At 59.5% G+C, this 18010-nt stretch overlaps 1 protein-coding gene across 1 annotated transcript in view; it reads right to left on the bottom strand.

Annotated features, from left to right (window-relative positions):
* Positions 1-350: 350 nt before the first annotated feature.
* The window catches only part of ASB18 (ankyrin repeat and SOCS box containing 18), a 45032-nt gene continuing 27372 nt past the window's right edge, over positions 351-18010 (bottom strand). The window contains exons 4-6 of the mRNA XM_054570450.1: positions 13542-14046; positions 1207-1320; positions 351-536 (exon numbers count right to left, since the gene is read on the bottom strand). Coding sequence (XP_054426425.1) covers positions 351-536; positions 1207-1320; positions 13542-14046 — 805 coding nt within the window. The remainder of the gene's footprint in view (positions 537-1206; positions 1321-13541; positions 14047-18010) is intronic.

Below are 18010 nucleotides of genomic sequence, written 5' to 3'. Positions count from 1 at the left end.
CGGGGACAGTCTTTCCAGGCGCCCAGCTCCCAGGAGGGGCGGGGCATTTTCCTGGAGGCAGCGGCCTGAAGCCGGGGGGCAGCAAGCCTAGTGCTGCGCCGTGGTGGGCAGGCAACAAACCTGGGACACGCAGGCACGCCTTTTAGCTCCGCTTCTGTGGAAGGGCACTTTCCGACACAGCACTATGACGGTCACACTTGTCACCCTCAGTAACAGTGCTGAGAGACAGCAGGGCGCTCGAGTGCATACCAGGGGGAACCTGAAGGCGCCGCCAGGTCCGCCTGCCCGCTCGGGTCGCTCTCCTCTCCATGGAAGGGCAGGGACGGGGCCAAGTCCAGAGGCCCTGGTTTTCAGTGCAAAACACCCTCTGGCTCCAGAAGGAGGTAGCTTCGCAGGGGCGCGGGCAAAGGTAACCCGGGTACCAGGCGAGAGCACTTCTTGCCAAACTGCCTGCGGATGGCGCAGCGGCAGAGGTGCTGCAGGCTGCGCGGGCGGCGGGCCAAGGCGAGCAGGGACTGGTAGAAAAGCCGGTGCGCCTGGAAGGGAAGGCAGGGGCGTCAGTCCTTGGCCCCGCCGCCACAGCCGCACGCCTTCCTGCTGGAAGGCCCCGGGGGTGCTCTCCACGGCTCCCCGCGGAGGAGCAGCACTGCCAGGCACGATGCCCCCTCCTCCGGGGGTCCGCCCCTTCCTCGAAGGCAGCGCCTGCGCAGGCGCAGCGAAGGGTTGGCGCTTTCCCAGGGCGCAGGCAGTCTAGGGAATTCGGCTCTGCCCCGCCCCTTTGCACTGGGCGGCACGTGCTGACCAGCAATGAGCACAGGGCTCAGTCAACGAGGTTTCTGGGAAGAAAAGCTCTCTCTTTCTTAATCAAGTTGCGCGTGGCCGTAGTGCCTGCAGCTGCCTCGGTCAGAGACGAAGCCGCTAGGCGGGCGCCAGGACCCGTGGACGCAGGGGCTCGCGTCCACCCTTGTCCGCATGCTGAGTCCTCGGGCCCTGCTAGTCCTCTAGCCGGCGTGGGCCTGCCTGTGCTCCGGGTAGCGGACAGCGCCCCAACCTGGCTGGGTGTCAGCTGAGCCCCCCAAAAGGAAAACAGCAGTACTCACGGGCGCCCCAAGGCCCCCTCCGCTCTCCTCCAGGTGCTGCGTGTTCACGGGGGAGGCAGCCCAGACCGCCCCCGCGGGAGAGCAGACGCAGCCGGCAGCGCCTCACCTGAAACGCCTCCTCGGGAATCACCTCCCTCCAGGCCTCGGACACGCGGAGCTGCGGGTAGGAGTTGAAAAGAACCTCGATGACCGCTGGGGCGGGCGCGCACGCCTTCAGCACCTGGTCGGACGGACGCGGGGAGACCAAGGTCAGGCTGACTGGACTTGGGCCCCAAGGGTGGCAAGGGCGGGGCTGTGGAGGTGTGGGCGCCCCGCCACTGTCGGTGTGACCCCACTGGCCTCAGTCCCACCGGGATCGGTGGCGATCACAGTAGCACACAGCAGGCCTACTGTGCGTCCAGCCACTGCGCACGCCCGGGTGGGCGCTCTGCCCTCGGGTGCCAGGAGGCCGCGCTGGTGGGGGGGGGGGGCCGGGGGGGGGCAGCTGCGAGCCGGCGACGAGGTGCCGCGGGGGCGCGTTCGGCCCGGACCGTGCTCCCTACTCCTCACCTCAGTTTTCTCATAGGTCAGGGCGCCGGGAACAAACATTGCTTTGCTGGTGAGTTTCCTCCGGACTTGGCTTTTCCCTTTTATTTTCACAGTCCTCCCTGTCAAAGGACTCCTACCTTGTTATTTGCAAATTTAAAATCCATCAGCGTCATAAAGATGGGGACACTTTGCTTTTAAAAAATAAAGGTTTTGCTACAGAGGAGAAATTTGAGGGGACACAAAACCACCCAATGGCATGATGAACCCCCACGCGCCCACCAGGGGCTCAGGGTGGGCCCTGCCTGTCTGCGCGCTCGGCCCCTCTCCCTAGAGTTAGGTTACAGCAGAGCCAATGCACCTGTCGATATTTTAGTGTCTCTTAAAGGACCCTCTAGATACAGGGGTGTCTAACTTTTTGGCGTCTCTGGGCCACGCTGGAAGAAGAAGAGTTGCCTTGGGCCACACGTTAAGTACACAAACACTAACGAAAACTGATGAACAAAAGCAAGGTTTTAAGTAAATTTACGACATTGCATTGGGCCGTATTCACAGCCATGACCCGCGGGCCACGGGTTAGACACCCCTACGGGAAGAAACATCAACACAGTATCTCTGTAGCACCTGAGAAATCTACATGTTTCTTAGTATCAGCTAGGCAGTGTTTAAATTCACACATTTCTCTTATATGCCATTACATGAAAAATTGTTTGTTTGAATAGGAATATAAACATAAGTGGGTTCAGGTGAAATGATGCAGTTTTAGATTTGTTTTGTTTCATGTGAATTATTTGTTGAAGAAACTAGTTTCCTGTCCTGCAGAGTCCTTGCCGCTGGGGTTTTGCGCATGGGGTCCCCGTGGGTCTGGGGCAGGCGGCTGCACCCCTGCTTCCTGTACATGGGAAGCTGGACTTGGAAGCTCCATCGGATTCAGACTCGATCTTAGGGAGGGGCAGGGGAACCCCACAGCTCTCTGTTTTTGAGGCCTGAGGTTTACCAAGTGTTATAAAATTGGTGTTTGTATTTTGGGGTTGAGAAAACAAGTTTAAGCAATTTTTCCAAGACCAGGCAGCCAATACCTCAGTGGACAGCACAGACGGAGCTCACAGACCCCCCGAGCATGGGGTCACACAGACAGGGTATCTACTGCACTCCTCACTGCAGCCCGTCCGGCCCCCCACGCCCACGCCAAAAGCCCCTTTCAGATACAGAGAAACAAAACGGGAAGTTCATATTTCCGTGTCCCAAGATAAGCCCTACTAATGTTTTGGGTGTGCTAGTGCTTCATGCATTTAGACAAAACATTAACATATGTAACAAGAAATGGGCCAATACTTTGCAAGTTATTTTGAGCCTTGGGTTTTGTATAGTCAGACTGTGACCAAAAATGGTAAGTGGGTATCATTTTAGTGGCTACATAACATTTCATTTTACAAATGCATCATCTTGTAGCCAGTGAGTCAACCACTGTGAGCTGACATCACAGTCTTGAACATAACCCTAACTCCTTCTGCCCCCAGCCACTCCTAGGCAGTAACTCCACGCCTCCCCCACCCCCTCCCCAGCACTGAATTCCTGGAAGTAGAAACACAGGGGCAAAGGCTAGGTGCATTTTAACGCTTTTAGAGCATACTGTCAATTTGTTAGTGTTTAAATTGCTATATTTCTTGAAGAATTGAGTATGAGTGTGCCTCTTTCTCCCTGCCCAAATCATCTTATTATTTAAATTTGAGGCCCAGCCCGTGTGGCTTGATGGGTTGGGCGTTGGTCCCACAAACTGAAAGGTCGCCAGTTTGATTCCTGGTCAGGGCATAGGCCTGGGTTGCGGGTTCTGTCCCCAGTCAGGGTGCCGGGGGAAGGCAGCCAACCGATGTGTCTCTCCCTCTTTCTCCCTCCCTTCCCCTCATCTAAAATAAAAATGAACTAATTAAACAATTACATTTGATAGGTACACTATGGAATATTTATACTTGTTTTGGTTGACCATTTGTCTTTGTTCTTTTCTGAATTGCTACATTATGTCTTTTACTCATGTTTTCTATAGCGTGTACATTTTTTTCATTTGATTTGTAAGTACACCTTATTTATGAAGGCTATTTTTCAGGTAGAAAATCATTTTTGCAAACAATGGTATTTTCTCCTCCTCAGTATTAGTATTCCGTATTTATTTTTCTTGTCTTAGTGCATTGGCTAGAGCTTCAACGTTCAATGTTAAACAGTGTTGATAGCAGGCATCATCATCTTGTCCTTAATTTTCATAGGATTGTCTCTAATGATTCATCAGAAATATAATATTGGATATTAGTTTCAGACGAATACTCTGTTCCAAGTTAAGGAAACAGCTTTCCATTCCTAGGTTACTCTACATTTCAGGATTTAATTTTATTTTTTGCCTTTTTTAAATCAGGTTGATGCAAAAAGACTTTCCAATATTGACCCACTTTTGCCTTCATAAAACAGATTTGGCTGTTCTTCTAAATAAAATGGTAGATTTCATTTATTAAGGTTTTCATATCTCTGTTAATAACTAAATTTGGTTGATAGTTTCAGTTTTTTGTCTTTTTGTCAGGTTTTAATATCACTGTATGTTAATGTAATAAAACTATCTGAGAACATGCCTATCTTTTTAATACTCTGAAAGACTTTTAAAAAGTGGATAGTTATTGAATTAAGAAGGCACGATTGCTCTTGCACTGGATATCACCTAAGCCTGTCATTTAGTTGCAGGCAAAAATTTGATATTTTCAATTTCTTCCCTGGTTATGGGCGTATTTTGTTTTCACTCCATCTTGAATCAATGTTGTTAATCCCTAGTTTCCTGGGAAACAATCTTCACTTCACAGAAACTCAGTGTTGCACATGTCTCAGGCAGGGCCCGGTGGGAAGCGGGCGGCAGGCCCGATGCGGACGGGGGCTGTTTAGCCCGGTGCCACTGCAGGGGAGCCACCGGGGGGACCGTCCTTGAGGCGGAGCTGGCAGCAACACTCTTTCCATTCCTGGGACCGAGGGTGGCGATGGGGCGGGCTCTCCTGCCGGGGCTGTGATCCTTGCGGGGGACGAGCAGCCAGCCTGGAGCGGGCAGGGGCCAGGCGGACACACCCTCCGAGCTCCCTGTCCGCCCTCCCTGCGGCGGGGGCTGCCGGACTGCGCTGGCCACGCCCAGCAGGGCAGGGGCAGGAGCCAGGGGGCGTGTCCCTCTGCCTGGACAGGAGGTACCTCCTGGGGAAATAACTTTGGTATTTGCATTCAGTTTGAGAAGGTGCCTTGCAGATATTTAAATTGTCTCCCTTTTGCCTGGGTTCTGTGCTCACCACCTGCCCGCTATGCCCGTCACTCCACAGGTATTTCCTGGGCTCCGGCCAGAAGCCGGGGATGTCAGCTGTGTGTTCAATGGCAAGCCCTGCCTTCGAAGACCTTTACAGCGCCAAGGACACAGTCCCAAATGTTAACGCACAAGACCCCGGGGGCCACGGCCCTAGGGTGGGGGACCCACAGGTGCTAGGAATGGCACCTGACCCAGACCTGGGTGTGCAAGGGGGTCGTGAGCTGCTCAGGGAAAGATTTCCCGAAGTGGTGACATTCAAGCTAAGACCTGAGTGTGGGGGGGGGACGACAAAAGGTTTGGAGAGCTGGGGGGTGGGGGGCCAGAGTGTTCCAGGTGGGGAAAACCTTTGCCAGACGCGGGAGGTGGGAGGGACCAAACACCGTTGGCGGGGGCCCGTCTGACATGGGCCGTGACAGCGGGGCTGCAGAGGACAGAGCGGTGTCCCCGTGAGAGGGGCGGCGCGGCATCGGGAGGGCACAGGGAGACCCTGACGGGTGACGAGCAGAGGAGTGACAGGACCAGATTTTCCCTGAGAGGCGGCACCCTGGCCACAACGTTGAGAAGCGGTCCGGGGGCCACTGCTGGAGGCAGAGAGCCCCGTTAGGAGCACGCTCCCGCCATCCCGGGGGGCGGTGGCCGCGGCCGGCCCGCGGGGGCTGGCACGCAGGCTGGAGCACAGGGGCGGCTGGGAGAGCTGCTGAACGGAGGCGGCAGGGGGAGCGAGCCTGCCGATGGGCGCCCCACTCCTGAAACAGTCTTCCCCGCCGCCGCTCGGTCAGAGGGCGCACGGCCACCGTCCCCAGTGCGGCCCGGAGCCCCGCCGCGCTGCCCAGGCGGCCGAGGCTGCGGCGTCAGGGACCCGGCTGCGCCCGGCGCGCGGGGCTCTGTCTTGCCGTGTGCGGCAGCAGCCGCGTCGGACACAGGTGTCCTCCGCTTGGATGCAGTCTTCGCTTGGCCTCTGCGAGCCACGCCATAGGCCGTCGTCTCAGTCTCCCTGGTGGCTTTCTCCACTCTCCATCCTCTTGGTGTTGGAAGACCCTGTGTTCAGTCCTCCTTCTTTTTTTTTTTTTTAAACCCTCAGCTGAGATTGTGTTATATTGACTTGAGAAAGAGAGACAGGAGAAACATCGACTGACTGCCTCTCTTACGTGCCCTGACCAGGGATCAAACCTGCACCCTAGGTACGTGCCCCGATTGGGGATCGAACCCACGATCTTTTGGTGTTCAGGACGGTGCTGCAACCCGCTGAGCCACCCAGCCAAGGCTGGTCCTCATCCTTCTTTTATTTCCTCTCACTCCCTGGATGTCCACTCCCACTTCCGGTTGTCTGGCTTTAAATGCCGTCCCTCTGCCCCTGACCGGCAAGGTGTCTCTCCAGGCCAGTCAGCACGCGGGCCTGCCCGCCCCACTGCGACAAGGTGTCTCCGCTCAGCGGTGTCTCCCACCGAGCATACTGGACGCCAGCCCCCTGAGCTGCCCCCCACCCCCATCCCATTTACCCAGGAATCCTGTTGGCTCTGCCTGCCCCAGCGCCCGACCGCCCCTCTCCGCAACGCCCCCGCCATCCTCACGCAGACGGGGCAAGTCTCCTCCTGCCAGCCGATCCCCTCAGCCTAGAAACCAGAGGGTCCTTCCAGAGGCCAGCCAGGACCGGTCCAAACGCATCATGACCTCATTAGGGGGAGTCTGAGTCCAGCCTGATTTTAATTCCTGCATGAATAACCTGTTTTCTGCTTGGATGCTTTGCAAGATTTTCCCATGCCTTCTTATGTTTACAAATTTCATTTGTTCGTTCATTTTTGTTTTTAATTACAGGTGGCATACATGATATGAGTTTCAGGTGCACAACACAGTGATTCAACATTTATGTACCTTACAAAGGGCCAGGCCTTTCAAGAACATTTTTGCTGGAATGTACGTAAGCATGTGACGGCCACCATCGATGCGCAGAGAACATCCATTCACCTTCTAAAAGTTGAAACCGTCAGTGCAGCCGAGTGTGTTTCCACGGCATCTTTGACGGTCGTTTTCCATCCGCTCTCCACGTGTCCTTCAGTAACTTACGTCGCGTGTCTGTGGGTTGGCGCTCTACGCTCCGTCCCTGTGCCCACCGCTTTCTCTTTGTTTTTGGCTTTTCTCTTCCTGTTGCACTTAAGAAGAGGTGGTGTAAACTTTTTTTTTTTAATTCTCATCTGAGGACATTTTTAAATTGCTTTTAGTGAGAGAGGAAGGAGGAGAGAGAGAAACGGAGAGAGAGAGAAACATCGATGTGAGAGAGAAACATGGACTGGCTGCGGCCCCCAAGCGCCCAGATTGGGGACCAGATCTGCAACCCACGTGCGCGCCCTGACCAGGACTCAAACCTACAACCCTGTGGTTACTGGACGATGCTCCAACCAGCTGAGCTGCACCAATCAAGGCAAGAAGAGCTTTTAACCTTCGTCCTCTGTCATGGGTACTGGAGTTGACCTCCCGACACTCCAAACGGTTAGGTTTCTCCAGTTGTGGTAATTCCATCCTTCTCATCATTTATGGGTTTGGCGCAGGACTGGTTTAAGCCAATGGGGCCCGTGAAACACAAGGAGGGACTTCCTCAGGGAAAGGACTTCTGGGGAAAAGCAACGGGCTGGCCCAGCTGTTGCTGGAAGCCGCCTCCTGACCCAGAGAGGCGCTGTCTGGAGGGTGAAGCTGATCCCTGAGTCTGGAAAGCATCAGGCCCCATGCCTGTCACGAGGTCAGGCTTAAGCGGGCCTCAGAGGAGGAGAGAGGCGACGGGAACACAGGAGCGTGCAGAGCGAGAGCCCGGCAGGCGTGTGCCTCCCCCCGACCGCCCCCCCCCCGCCGCAGTGTGCTCTTGCCAAGTTGGTATTCCTGGCCAACCCAGGCCACAGCAGCACGCCATTTCCTGGAGCAGGTTGTCCATCTGATGGACAAATCGTCCTCTTTGGTGTTGGGAGAAACTGTGCCCATAAGAGAGGGTTCACCTGGACCCCAGGTCTCTCAGGGTCACAGGTAGATGGGATCCCAGATGACACCAGCCTCCTCCCGCCCTCCTCAGGCTCCCTCCAGGGTCCAGCCGGCCTCCGATTGGCCAGGTAGCTTCCTTCTGCGAGACGTTAAAGGCTTCCCAGTGGCTGCCTGCGACCGGAAGGGCTTCCTGTCGGCCCCCCCGGCCCCCGCCCCCCCCAGCTCCCCTCCCCCAGCCAGAGCACCCCTCCCCTGGGCCCCTCCTCCCTGGGTCACAGACTGTGACAAAGCCTTATTGCCTGTCTCTGGGAATTCATTTCCTGTCTCTCTCCGGTTCCACCTCTCTGGGGCCCGCGGGCCCTCCCCATGCCCTCAGCACCGTGCCCCCTCATGTCTGCCAGGCAGCTGGCTGCCTTCATTATTTTTACGCCAACACAGTTTAAAAATCTCCGCTGCCTCCTTGCCGTCTGCGGAGGAGCGGCTGCCACATCACTCTGACATGCTGATGTCATTAGCGTCCGCGCGCACTCTCTCCGGCTAATGAGGCGGCAGAAAGAAAATTAAGGGGAAAAATCACACAGGCACATTGCCCTGTGTGGAGATGGAGAAATAAAACGAGCAAGAAAAACAGAGGCACGCTATTTATGATCGCTCCCCCTGCTCCCCAGGGACCGGGCGCACACGCGGCGCCGCGAAGGCAGGAAATGGAGTCCCAGGTTTTGACTATTGCTACCCCCGCATCCGCCCCTAGAAATCCGTGTCATGGCAGCCGCGTGAAGTCACTGGGCCTATTTCTGTAAGTAGGTAAAAAGAAAACACAGAACTTTGCATCTGTATTTTCAGCCTGGCCAATGCCCAGGAGGCAGGGCAAGGCCAGGGCTTTGCAACGTGTCTGGAATCTGTCACTCTTGCCGGCGGCCTCCGTGGCCCCTCTCTTGGCCGCGCTCACTGGACGGACACCACAGGCTGGTTTCCACCAGCCCCTGCCCCCGTGTGCCCTCTGCATGTGAGCAAGGGCCCCCAAACGCCCATTTCATTCCATCACTTCTCTGCGCAGATCCCCATTGTTCTCAAGACACAGGCTCCAACCCTTAGCGGGGCCCTGCCTAGAGGTCCTGTCTCAACGGCCCCTCTGGCTGGCTCCACTCCGGCTCCCGGGCCACCTCTTCACTGTGCGTGTGGGGCGCCCTTTCTGCCCCAGGACATTTGCCTGGACGTTCCTTTCGGCCGGAAGGGCCTCTCCTGCCCTCTTCACGTGGCTGAGGCTTCCGCCTGCAGATCTGGGCTCGCTCCCACGGGCTGGGGGGAGCCTGTGGCCACTCCCCCGAGCTGGGGCAAGCCCCGCTACTTGGCACTCCCAAGGTGTGGAGGGTCTTTGCTCTCCACCTGCTCTCACCGCAGCAACGTCCGACGGGTGTGTGTAGCTGTCACCCTCTTGAGGGCAGCGCATACACACGCCCGCGCAACACACTAACAGCTCCGCCCTGGGCGCAGCAGCTCCTTAGGCGGGCTGGCTGAGGGCCAAGTGCTTCAGGGGCGCCCTTGGGGAGCATGGCCTATGTGGTTTGGGAGACACAGTCCCACGCCGGTGTTGTGTCGGCCCGTCCCCCACACACGGGCAAGCGCCAGTTTGAATATTTACAGCCTCTAGCACGTGCCTGTCCACCAGGCGCTGGGGCCTCGGCCCAGGGGGTGACGGAAGCTCCTCGGGAGCTGACAGCACCGGGTGGGGAACAGGCTGGCAGGACCAGACGGCTTTGACGCGGGAGTCGATGCGAATGGAAAGTGCTCACGGAAGGGTCCCTTTACGTATCAAGGGACGCGTAAAGCAGGCCATGTGCTCCGCGCGGTGAGTCAGCGTGGCTCCCCACCGCCGCCCGCCGACAGGTAGGACAGAGCGGCCCTGGGACACGGGTCTGTCTGGCAGCTCTGACTTCGGGAAGCCAGGTGCCACCTGAGCGTGGGGCCGACTCACCCTCCCGCACCCCCTGAGCTCCGTGTTCTGTTCGGGGCTCTGCCCTTCAGAGACACTGGAAGAGGAAAGCAGTGCTTCGGGGAGAAAAGAAAACACGGGGCTTGGCGGTTGTCTCAGGACCCCGGCTGCGGGCGCCGGGCAGCAGGGAGAAGGCGCACCACGCCCTCGCTCCAGACCAAGCGCCCGCCCGCCAGAGGCAGGGCGAGCCAGCGTGGCCCCGCGGCTGGGTGTGCTGCCCGCCCTGCCCTCGGCTCTCCTCCCGCTGGCCCTTCCGCCCTGAGCACGTCCAGATTTCAGGCCTGGCTGCCTCCTGCCGCCGCTGCCCCCGCGCCCCATCCCGGACTCTGGTGTTAACTAGGGGTCAGCCAGGCACACAGGCCTGGCATTGTCAACACGCCTGCTTCCCAAGCAGTGACACCGCTTTGATTCTCGCCGCAGAGCACTGTCCTCGGCGCGGATGGATGCTTGGAGTCCGCCTGCCGCGGCGCCGGTGCCTTTGTCTGGGCATGAGGGAACTGTGATTTATGTCCTAAGCTCACTGTGAAACCTTTTGCCTCAGTAATTCTGAGCTCCGTGGGTGTCTCTTTACATCTATTTCAAGTGCGGCTGCTGCCCACGGACCGCGTGCGCTGTGACACTCCCAGGCCTCTGTGTACCCTCGCCCTGGTGCGGAGTCTCGCCCGCGGCGTATCTTTGTCGCCTGGTTCAGTGTGTTTGCTGTGCGCGCCACAGGGCCGCTGAGCAGAGTTGGCCTGTGCCTTTGATGTCAGGTGCGGTGATTAGACCCCTTCCCTGGGGGAGCGCGCAGGTGGCCTGGGTGGAGGAAGATGCAGCGGCTGCGTTTCCAGAGTGTCTGCCCGGCTGGTCCTGGGCCCAGGCTGGGACATCGCGGGCACTTGTATCTCAGCTCCGAGGACCCGCAGGATGGTCAAGGCGTTCTGGCCGCACGCTGCTCCCGGCCAGGAGGGCCATGGGCGCCCCCTAGAGGTGCAGTGGGCTGCAGCACAAAGAACAAGCTCGGATCCCCATTTCCCGGGGTTTAACCGCAGGCGAGCGCCCTGGAGTTGCTGGGCCCGCTTCACTCACTCAACACGGACGGGGGCGTGCAGCGCCGGCTCTGCGCATGTGCAGGGGAGGGAACGGTGGGCGACGTTTTTTGGTGAAAGCCTCCGCGTACTAAGATTTCTCAGGGAAACACTAACGGCCTCCACAAGCGCTGGGAGGTTCCCTGTCATTCCTCATGGCCTTTGGGCCCCCGAAACAGGAAACGGCCCCCAAACCTAGACCCAGCTCGCACCTCCACTGACCACGCTCCGTCCCCGCGTGGCTGACACAGGACTGTGCCCCTGGAGGCGCAGCGGGGAAGGCCCTGCGCGTCAAGGTCAAGGCAGGATCATCCCCACAGCCTTGGAGACAGAGCTCCTGTCCCCACGGAACGAACCCCAGAGCTGGAAACCTGGGCACAACCACGCCGACAGAATGCCTTCAAGGCCAACAAAGGCCTCCTTCTAGCCCCTAAGGGAATACACCGACCCCTTTTTTCTTTAAAATAGTTTGCCCCAGATATTGTTCACTCGTGGCCCATCACGTAAGGCCTGTTTGTTTCTCATTTGTGGACGAGACAGGGGCCGCAGGCCAGGCCCGGCGAGCTCGGGGCAGGCCTGCGTGGCGGCCTTGGACGCCCAGCGACCGAGGGGAGCCCCCTTGGATGGCCTGAAACGACCACCTCCTAGCAACAAGCGGCTCGTGGCAGGCGGTCACGGCCTGGGCCGGCGTCTTTTTGACAAAGGTCGACCTTTACCCTACCTGAGCTTATCCTTTTGCCTCTATGAGAACAGGCCTTGGAATGTCAGGGTGCTTTCCTTTCCAGAGCCCTGAGGGCGCAACCTGCCACCAGAGGAGACCACGGAGCAGCTCAGCGCTACTGCCGTCGTGTTAACTGGCAGCGGGTAACCACCCTGTACCCGCCTACGTATAAGGAGTGCATGTCTGTTGGTTTTCCTTTTTTATCCAGTCGCAGAGATTTCCCACTTTGCCTTCTCCCATCTCCCTGATTTATCACCGATCTCCTGTGACCCCCTCACGCCGCCTCCTCGGACTGTCAGGTATAAAATACGGCGCGAAGCTGCCACTCTCCAGCGCATTTTCTCAGTCCGTTGCGATTTTGCTTCCCAACAACTGCTGTCAGTTTGGTTCAAATAAACTCATAAAAATTCTTACAGGTTTGGACATTTCTTACATTGACACACTCGTGACGCGTTTTCACCTGAGGAGGGGTGACGTGCGCACCTGGGTTTAAGGCAAACACCACGTGCCCTGGAGAAACAGCGGGCAGGTCTGGCTTCCACGCTCTGGGCCGATGAACGAAGGCTGCCTGCAGCGGGGGTGGTTAAAAGGGGCAGTAGCACGAGGGGCGGTGAGCGGGCCGGAATACAGGACCGCCGGCACGCCTTCCCTTGCGCGAGTCCGCCTTGCTGGGTCCCCGCCTTGGCAGGGCGCCACGGGAGCCCTGCCCCAAGACGGCGTGAGAGTGAGCACAAGGCACTCGTCACGCTGGTCAGGGACACGCTCCTTGGGGAGTTGTTTGGGTGGGGTTTCCACTTTTCACCTGTGTTTTAACAGATACGAACTTTACACGCATCTGCAATGCAAAGTTAGCTCTGAGAGAAATGCGTGAATCGCACCGTTTCAGAGCATCCAGAATGTGGTCCTTTTTGGGTAACAGCCTACGGTCAAAGCTTGTCCGGCTGAAGCATGTCTCTTGCCACTGACTGGCGGGCGCGGGCAAGGGGCACTTTGTAAATTAAGCGCACCCAGCTTTACAGCTAACGGAACGACTGCCCTTCAGGGAAGTCTTCTGAGGGAGACACTCTCTTATCCTAATCAATATTTTGGAACTTTTCTATTGGAAACATTTTTTGTCTTTTGAGTATTTTCTCTGGGGAGAAATCATTATTCTTCCCCTTTATTATTTCAGGCTAGATGGGACGCGTGGAAAAGGTGACAAGTCGCTCAGAGTGGGGTCTGCAAAGTGGGGTGGAGGCCCCATCAAGCCCAACTCTTCACAAGTCACCTCACCCGGTTGAAACCCAGGAAGAAGAAGCTCCCCCCCCACCCCATCTGCCTGGGATCTTACAGGAAATGCCTTGAGGACAGACTGGGGGGAATTTGCAAATGCGCAATTAATCTCATCAACGAGGCTGGGTATTTCATTTCAGAACAAATGCCAGATGCGATAAGATCGATTTTCATTGTTCCGAAAATTACAACAAAAGAGAAGCTGCCCAAAGAGTGTAAGTCATGACAATGTCATCAAAGCAGGTGTGGGGAGTCCCCAGGTGACTGCCTTGAAAGGACACATGCAGGCCAGGCCGGCTTTCTCACACCCCAACCTCTGAATTTCCTGGAAGCTTCTGAGCCCTCGTCCTCAAAGTGTGGTCCCGCGAGCAGCAGCCTAGGCCTCACCTGGGAACTGTCAGAAACGCGGACGCTGCCCCCTGGACCCACGGAATCAGAACCTGCGGTTTCCCAAGTCCCCAGGGGGTTCCCGGGGTCCCGGAAGTCTGAGAAACGCTGCGTGCCCCCAGCGGCAGGCAGGCCGGGCCCTGCACGGCAAAGCTCGGGGTGCGGGGTCCCGGCCACCTCTTACCTTGGGGAAGGAGTCGGGCCACACGGCGGGGGCGCCGTGGTTGAGCAGCGCTTGCACGATGCGCTCCGGCGCGGCCTGGGGCGCGCAGGCGGCTGTCTGCAGCACGCGGCCCAGCGGCGAGGCGCCCCCGTAGTCGAGCGCGGCCGCGTCAGCGCCGTGGCGCAGCAGGAGGTGCGCCAGGTCTGGGCTCGCGCGGCCACAGGCCTTGTGTAGCGGGCTGCGCTCGTCCTCGTCGCGCGCGTCCGGCGCCGCTCCGTGCCGGAGCAGCAGCGCGCACAGGCGCAGGCAGCGCTCGTGTTCGTCGGGCCGCAGCGCTGTGCCGCATGCCGTGCTCAGGGCCGTCTCGCCGCGGCCATTCCTCGCGTCCACTCGTGCCCCGTGGTCTAGGTAGAGGCGGGCGTGCTCGTCCAGGCTGTGCTGCGCCGCCACGTGCAGCGGCGTGTCCTGGCCGCTGCCGCCCGCGCGGTGCACCGAGGCGCCGTGCTCCAGCAGGACCTGCGCGCACCTGCGTGGGGGGACAAGGCTTGTCACCCAGTGGGCAGGAGCTGATACCCGGCACCCACACCCTGCCCCCGGACCTGCCACGCCCCGGCTGCCGTTTAGGGGGCTTCGGACAACCAGCAGAGTGAGTGGACCCCCGGGAGAGTGAAGGTAGCCCGAGAGAAAGCACCCAAGTTCAGATCCCCAGTGCCCAGGATGCGGCAGTTTAAACTGAGCGGCGGGGGGGCGAGGGGGGGGCGCGGGAAACCCACAAAGATATGGCAGAAACGACAGGGGGCGCGGGCCCCACGGTTACCGACTGGTGATCACAGCCGGGAAGAGTCCTAGGCATCTGCGCAGGGCGGACTGGTAACACTTAGGAGTAATTTGTAGCTGCCTGGTGCTACTTGGGGAGGTGATGCGGCTCACATGATGGTGTTGAAGTACTAATACCCTGGACCTTTGTCGCCTGCGGCAGTTGAGGCCTGGCAGTCACCGTTCTGAGGAGGGTCCCTTAGGCCTCCAGGCTCTTTCTCAGCCCGCAGCGCCCCTTCTGCGAACCGCCCAGCATCGGTGGTGAGCGCAGTGTGAGGCAGGCTCGCCTCGCTCCCGCGGAAGGAACCCACGCAGCCCTCCAGGGCCCAACGCCGGCGCTGCGGCAGTCCTGGGGCGGCGCGTGGTGCACACACAGCCACGCCCAGCTGGGCCCCGCCGGAGCGTCAACGGGACTCTCCCGCACAGACTGGTTCCCCGCTGCTCTCCGCCGTCCCCGCTCCAGGTCCACCCGCTGGAGCCCAGGCTGTCGCCTCCCCCGGCCTCTCCCAGGAGGGCGGCCTCCTCAGGGCCCCGGCCACACCTGGGAGAACTCTGACCCCTCACCCTGAGCTCAGGTGGCAGGCTGCTGACCAGGCTGCTGGGCGCCGCGGCCTCAGACCCCGATGGGAACCTCAGTCTGGCCCAGCCTGAAAGCCGGGGAGTCACCGGGGCCTTCTCCATTGTGCTGGCTCCTGTCCCTGTGGGCACTGCCAAGACACCAGCCCTGCTTCAGTCACCGGCTCCCAAGTCCCGTCCTGGCCATTGTCATCCATGTGGCTGCCCCACCTTTGGAGTCGGACACCGCAGCGCGGCGCCCCCAGACCGCAGCCTCTGGGCCCGGCGGCTCTGTGGGGACACGAGCCCCTGACCCCCATTCCCTCAGACCTCCTGCCTCCACTCCGTCCCTGCGCAGCCCTCCCGACGGGCTGCCTCCTTGGCGCCCTCTGTCCCCCTGACTAGAGGGGACATGGCCGCCATCCCCCATGCCAGTGGCCAGATCCTTAACCTGGAACCCACGTGCCATCCCCTCTCATCCCCCCGGCTGCTGGGCGCTGCCGGGGGAAACCCGCGCGCACTGGCCTCGGGTCCCGGCTAGGCCGCGGGGGCCTGTGGTTCACGCTTCCCGGTGTCGGAGGCCAGCTCCTCCGACAGCGGGGGCCCCCGACGTCATCGCTGTGCGCTGTGGCCGTGCTGTCTCTCCCGCCGTCCCTCGCGGCCTGTTCTGGGGTGCGGGCTCCCGCAGGGACCGCCATCCTTCCGGCCCCTGAGACGCCCCTGCTCCAGCTCCCATTCCAATGTGCTGCAGCGACTGTCCTCACGTCCCCCGCGTTCTAGGGGAGGGAGCCCCTCTAGGTCCGCTTGCCCCAGACGCGGCCCTCTTCGGCCTCCTGGAGGTCTCACTCTGTGAGTGACTGTCCTTTGCCTTTTTCCTGCCCTCCTTCGCTCCCCCGCTCAGTTGGTTGCCAGCCCTGTGGCCTCCATCGTCTATACTCACTCGAACTGCTGCTGCTTTTCCATGGCCACTGTCATGTCTTGTCTGATTGGGAACGACAGGCTCCTAAGTTGTCCCCTGCTCCAGTCCCACAAGCTCCATACGACCTGGAAAGAGCCTTCCCTTGTGTGACTCGGATGGCACGTGCCTCCTGGAGAGGAGGACACAGGACACAGGGCGCCGAGATACCCAGCTCGGGGGTCCTCCCCAGCCTCATGTCCTGGGCTCCATCCTCCCGTGCTGTGCTCCGGTCCTGCCGGGCCAGGTGCGGCCCTCTGTCCCGGTGCTTGGCTCGTGCCTCTCCTCCGCGACGCCCTGCCTCCTGTGAAGGCGGACACAGCCTATCGCTCCTTTCTCCGCCTCTCGGGCGCCGGCCTCCCTGCTGCCACCAGTGGAGGCCGCACGTCTGCGTTGTCCTGTGCCCCGTACAGAAGTGCCTGGGCGCACCACCTCCCACAGCAAGTGTGCATGTGCCTTGGCGCGCGGGACCCCGCCCTTAGACCATTGGCTCCTTGAGTGGAGAAGGGGAGCTTTTGTCACCTCTGCCTATCGGCGGCCAGTGCGGGGCGGTCCGCTATTGTGTGGCCTAAAAGCACGGGAGCACGTCCTCAACGAGCATCCGCAGCTCCCCCTCGGGTCACTGCTGGTTTTCCTGTTACCACCCCGCAGGGGGCTCCGACCGAGACCGGCCGTGGGGGCCTCCCGGCGGTACGCAGCTGCCGTCAAATCCGCTCGCATCCCTACACGGGGCGTGCGGTGCTGTTACTTGTCTCCACACGTCTTCGGCCTCCACGCCAGCCGCTTCCTGAGAAGTGGTCTGTCTTGGGCGAAACATCTTTACAAACAAGTACAATTGGATGTGAAATGTCCTTTGGGACGATAACCAGCTAAGAGGGGCTGCAGATTTCATCGCCGCCGCGCTCCAAGCTGGCTTCCGCCCCGCCTCTCCGGGAGGGGTTTGGAGCGGCACAGCAGGAGGCTACAAATCACGGGGTCCTCTCCTTTTTGCCTCTGAGCCTGTGTGCACTGGCAAACAATGACAAAACATTTGCTTCTACTTGTTTTTTTTTGCTTTTAAAGCAGCCCTGCCGCTCCAGACACATTCACAGGGAAATACGAGGGGCCCGTTTCCACGGCCACAGCCTGTCTGGTGGAGGGACCAGTCCGCAGTTTGCAACCAGGACGCCTTTCAAAGGAGCAAGGACAGTGCCCCCTCTGCCCTCCCCCCAAGAGGGCCACAGACGCCGGTTCCGTTGTTAATGAAGAGCTTCTAATTGGCGAGGCCCTGGCACCTCCTTAGGGCAGGTGATGGCGTGAGTCGCCGACCACAGGAATGAGAAGAAACAACAGGGCCAAGGGGCTGGGGCAGCCTGTGCTGGCCCGCGCTGCGCGGTCATTAAAAACGAAGGTGCAGGAGCCCGTTTAATGGCATGGAAAGCTATTTGCAATGGTTATGTGAAAAGATTAGGTTACAAAACAACACTGAACAGTGCTATTTTTTTTTTTTTTTTAAAGCAGACATGTGCATGCGTAGAAAGCAAGCCTAGAAACAGACAGGCCAGCGTGCGCTTCCCTCTGGCCGACGGGTGCGTGTGCTGCCTTGGGCCTGCCTGCGTTTTCCCAGTTTCGAACAGGAACCGGAGGGACAGTGTGGAAGCAGCAGGACAGCGGTTATTAAGCGCATCGCCCGCCCCCGCCCGGCCACGCAGCAGCGCAGGGACTCTAAGGTAGCTCAGCTCCCAGGGGCCCAGAAGGCGCAGGAATCCTCCCCCGGCCCCGCCCCCGGCTCCAAGCGGCCCAGGCAGGAGCAGCCACCTGCCTCGGACAGGGAGGAGAAGGGGGGCCTAGAGGGAGGACGGGGCGGGTGGGGGGTACTCGATGATAGACAGACAAACGTCCACAGTGCCAGGCGCCTCCTGGGCCTGACCTTGCGTGTGTCACTGTCTCCAGCGGAAGAAGAAGGGGCCCAGCGGGGAAAGCCCCACTGAGGCCGGGCGACCCGGCCGGGCCCTCTCCTCTGCGGGCAGGTTCTGTGCGGTCTCCCGCCAGCCTGAGAGACAGGCAAGCCCGGGGGGCCTGGAGCCACGGGAGGACAGTCACTGCCAGGCAGCAAGGGCAGATTCCGATCTGAGGACATCGGAACCGTTCCTGACCCTCATCTTCAAGAATGGCCGCGGCGACA

The sequence above is a fragment of the Pteronotus mesoamericanus genome, unplaced genomic scaffold (genome assembly GCF_021234165.1).
Source record: "Pteronotus mesoamericanus isolate MK-2021 breed Mesoamerican mustached bat unplaced genomic scaffold, CSHL_Meso_final contig_1018, whole genome shotgun sequence".
Classification (NCBI taxonomy): Eukaryota; Metazoa; Chordata; class Mammalia; order Chiroptera; family Mormoopidae; genus Pteronotus; species Pteronotus mesoamericanus.
This window is presented reverse-complemented; position numbering and strand designations above follow the sequence as displayed.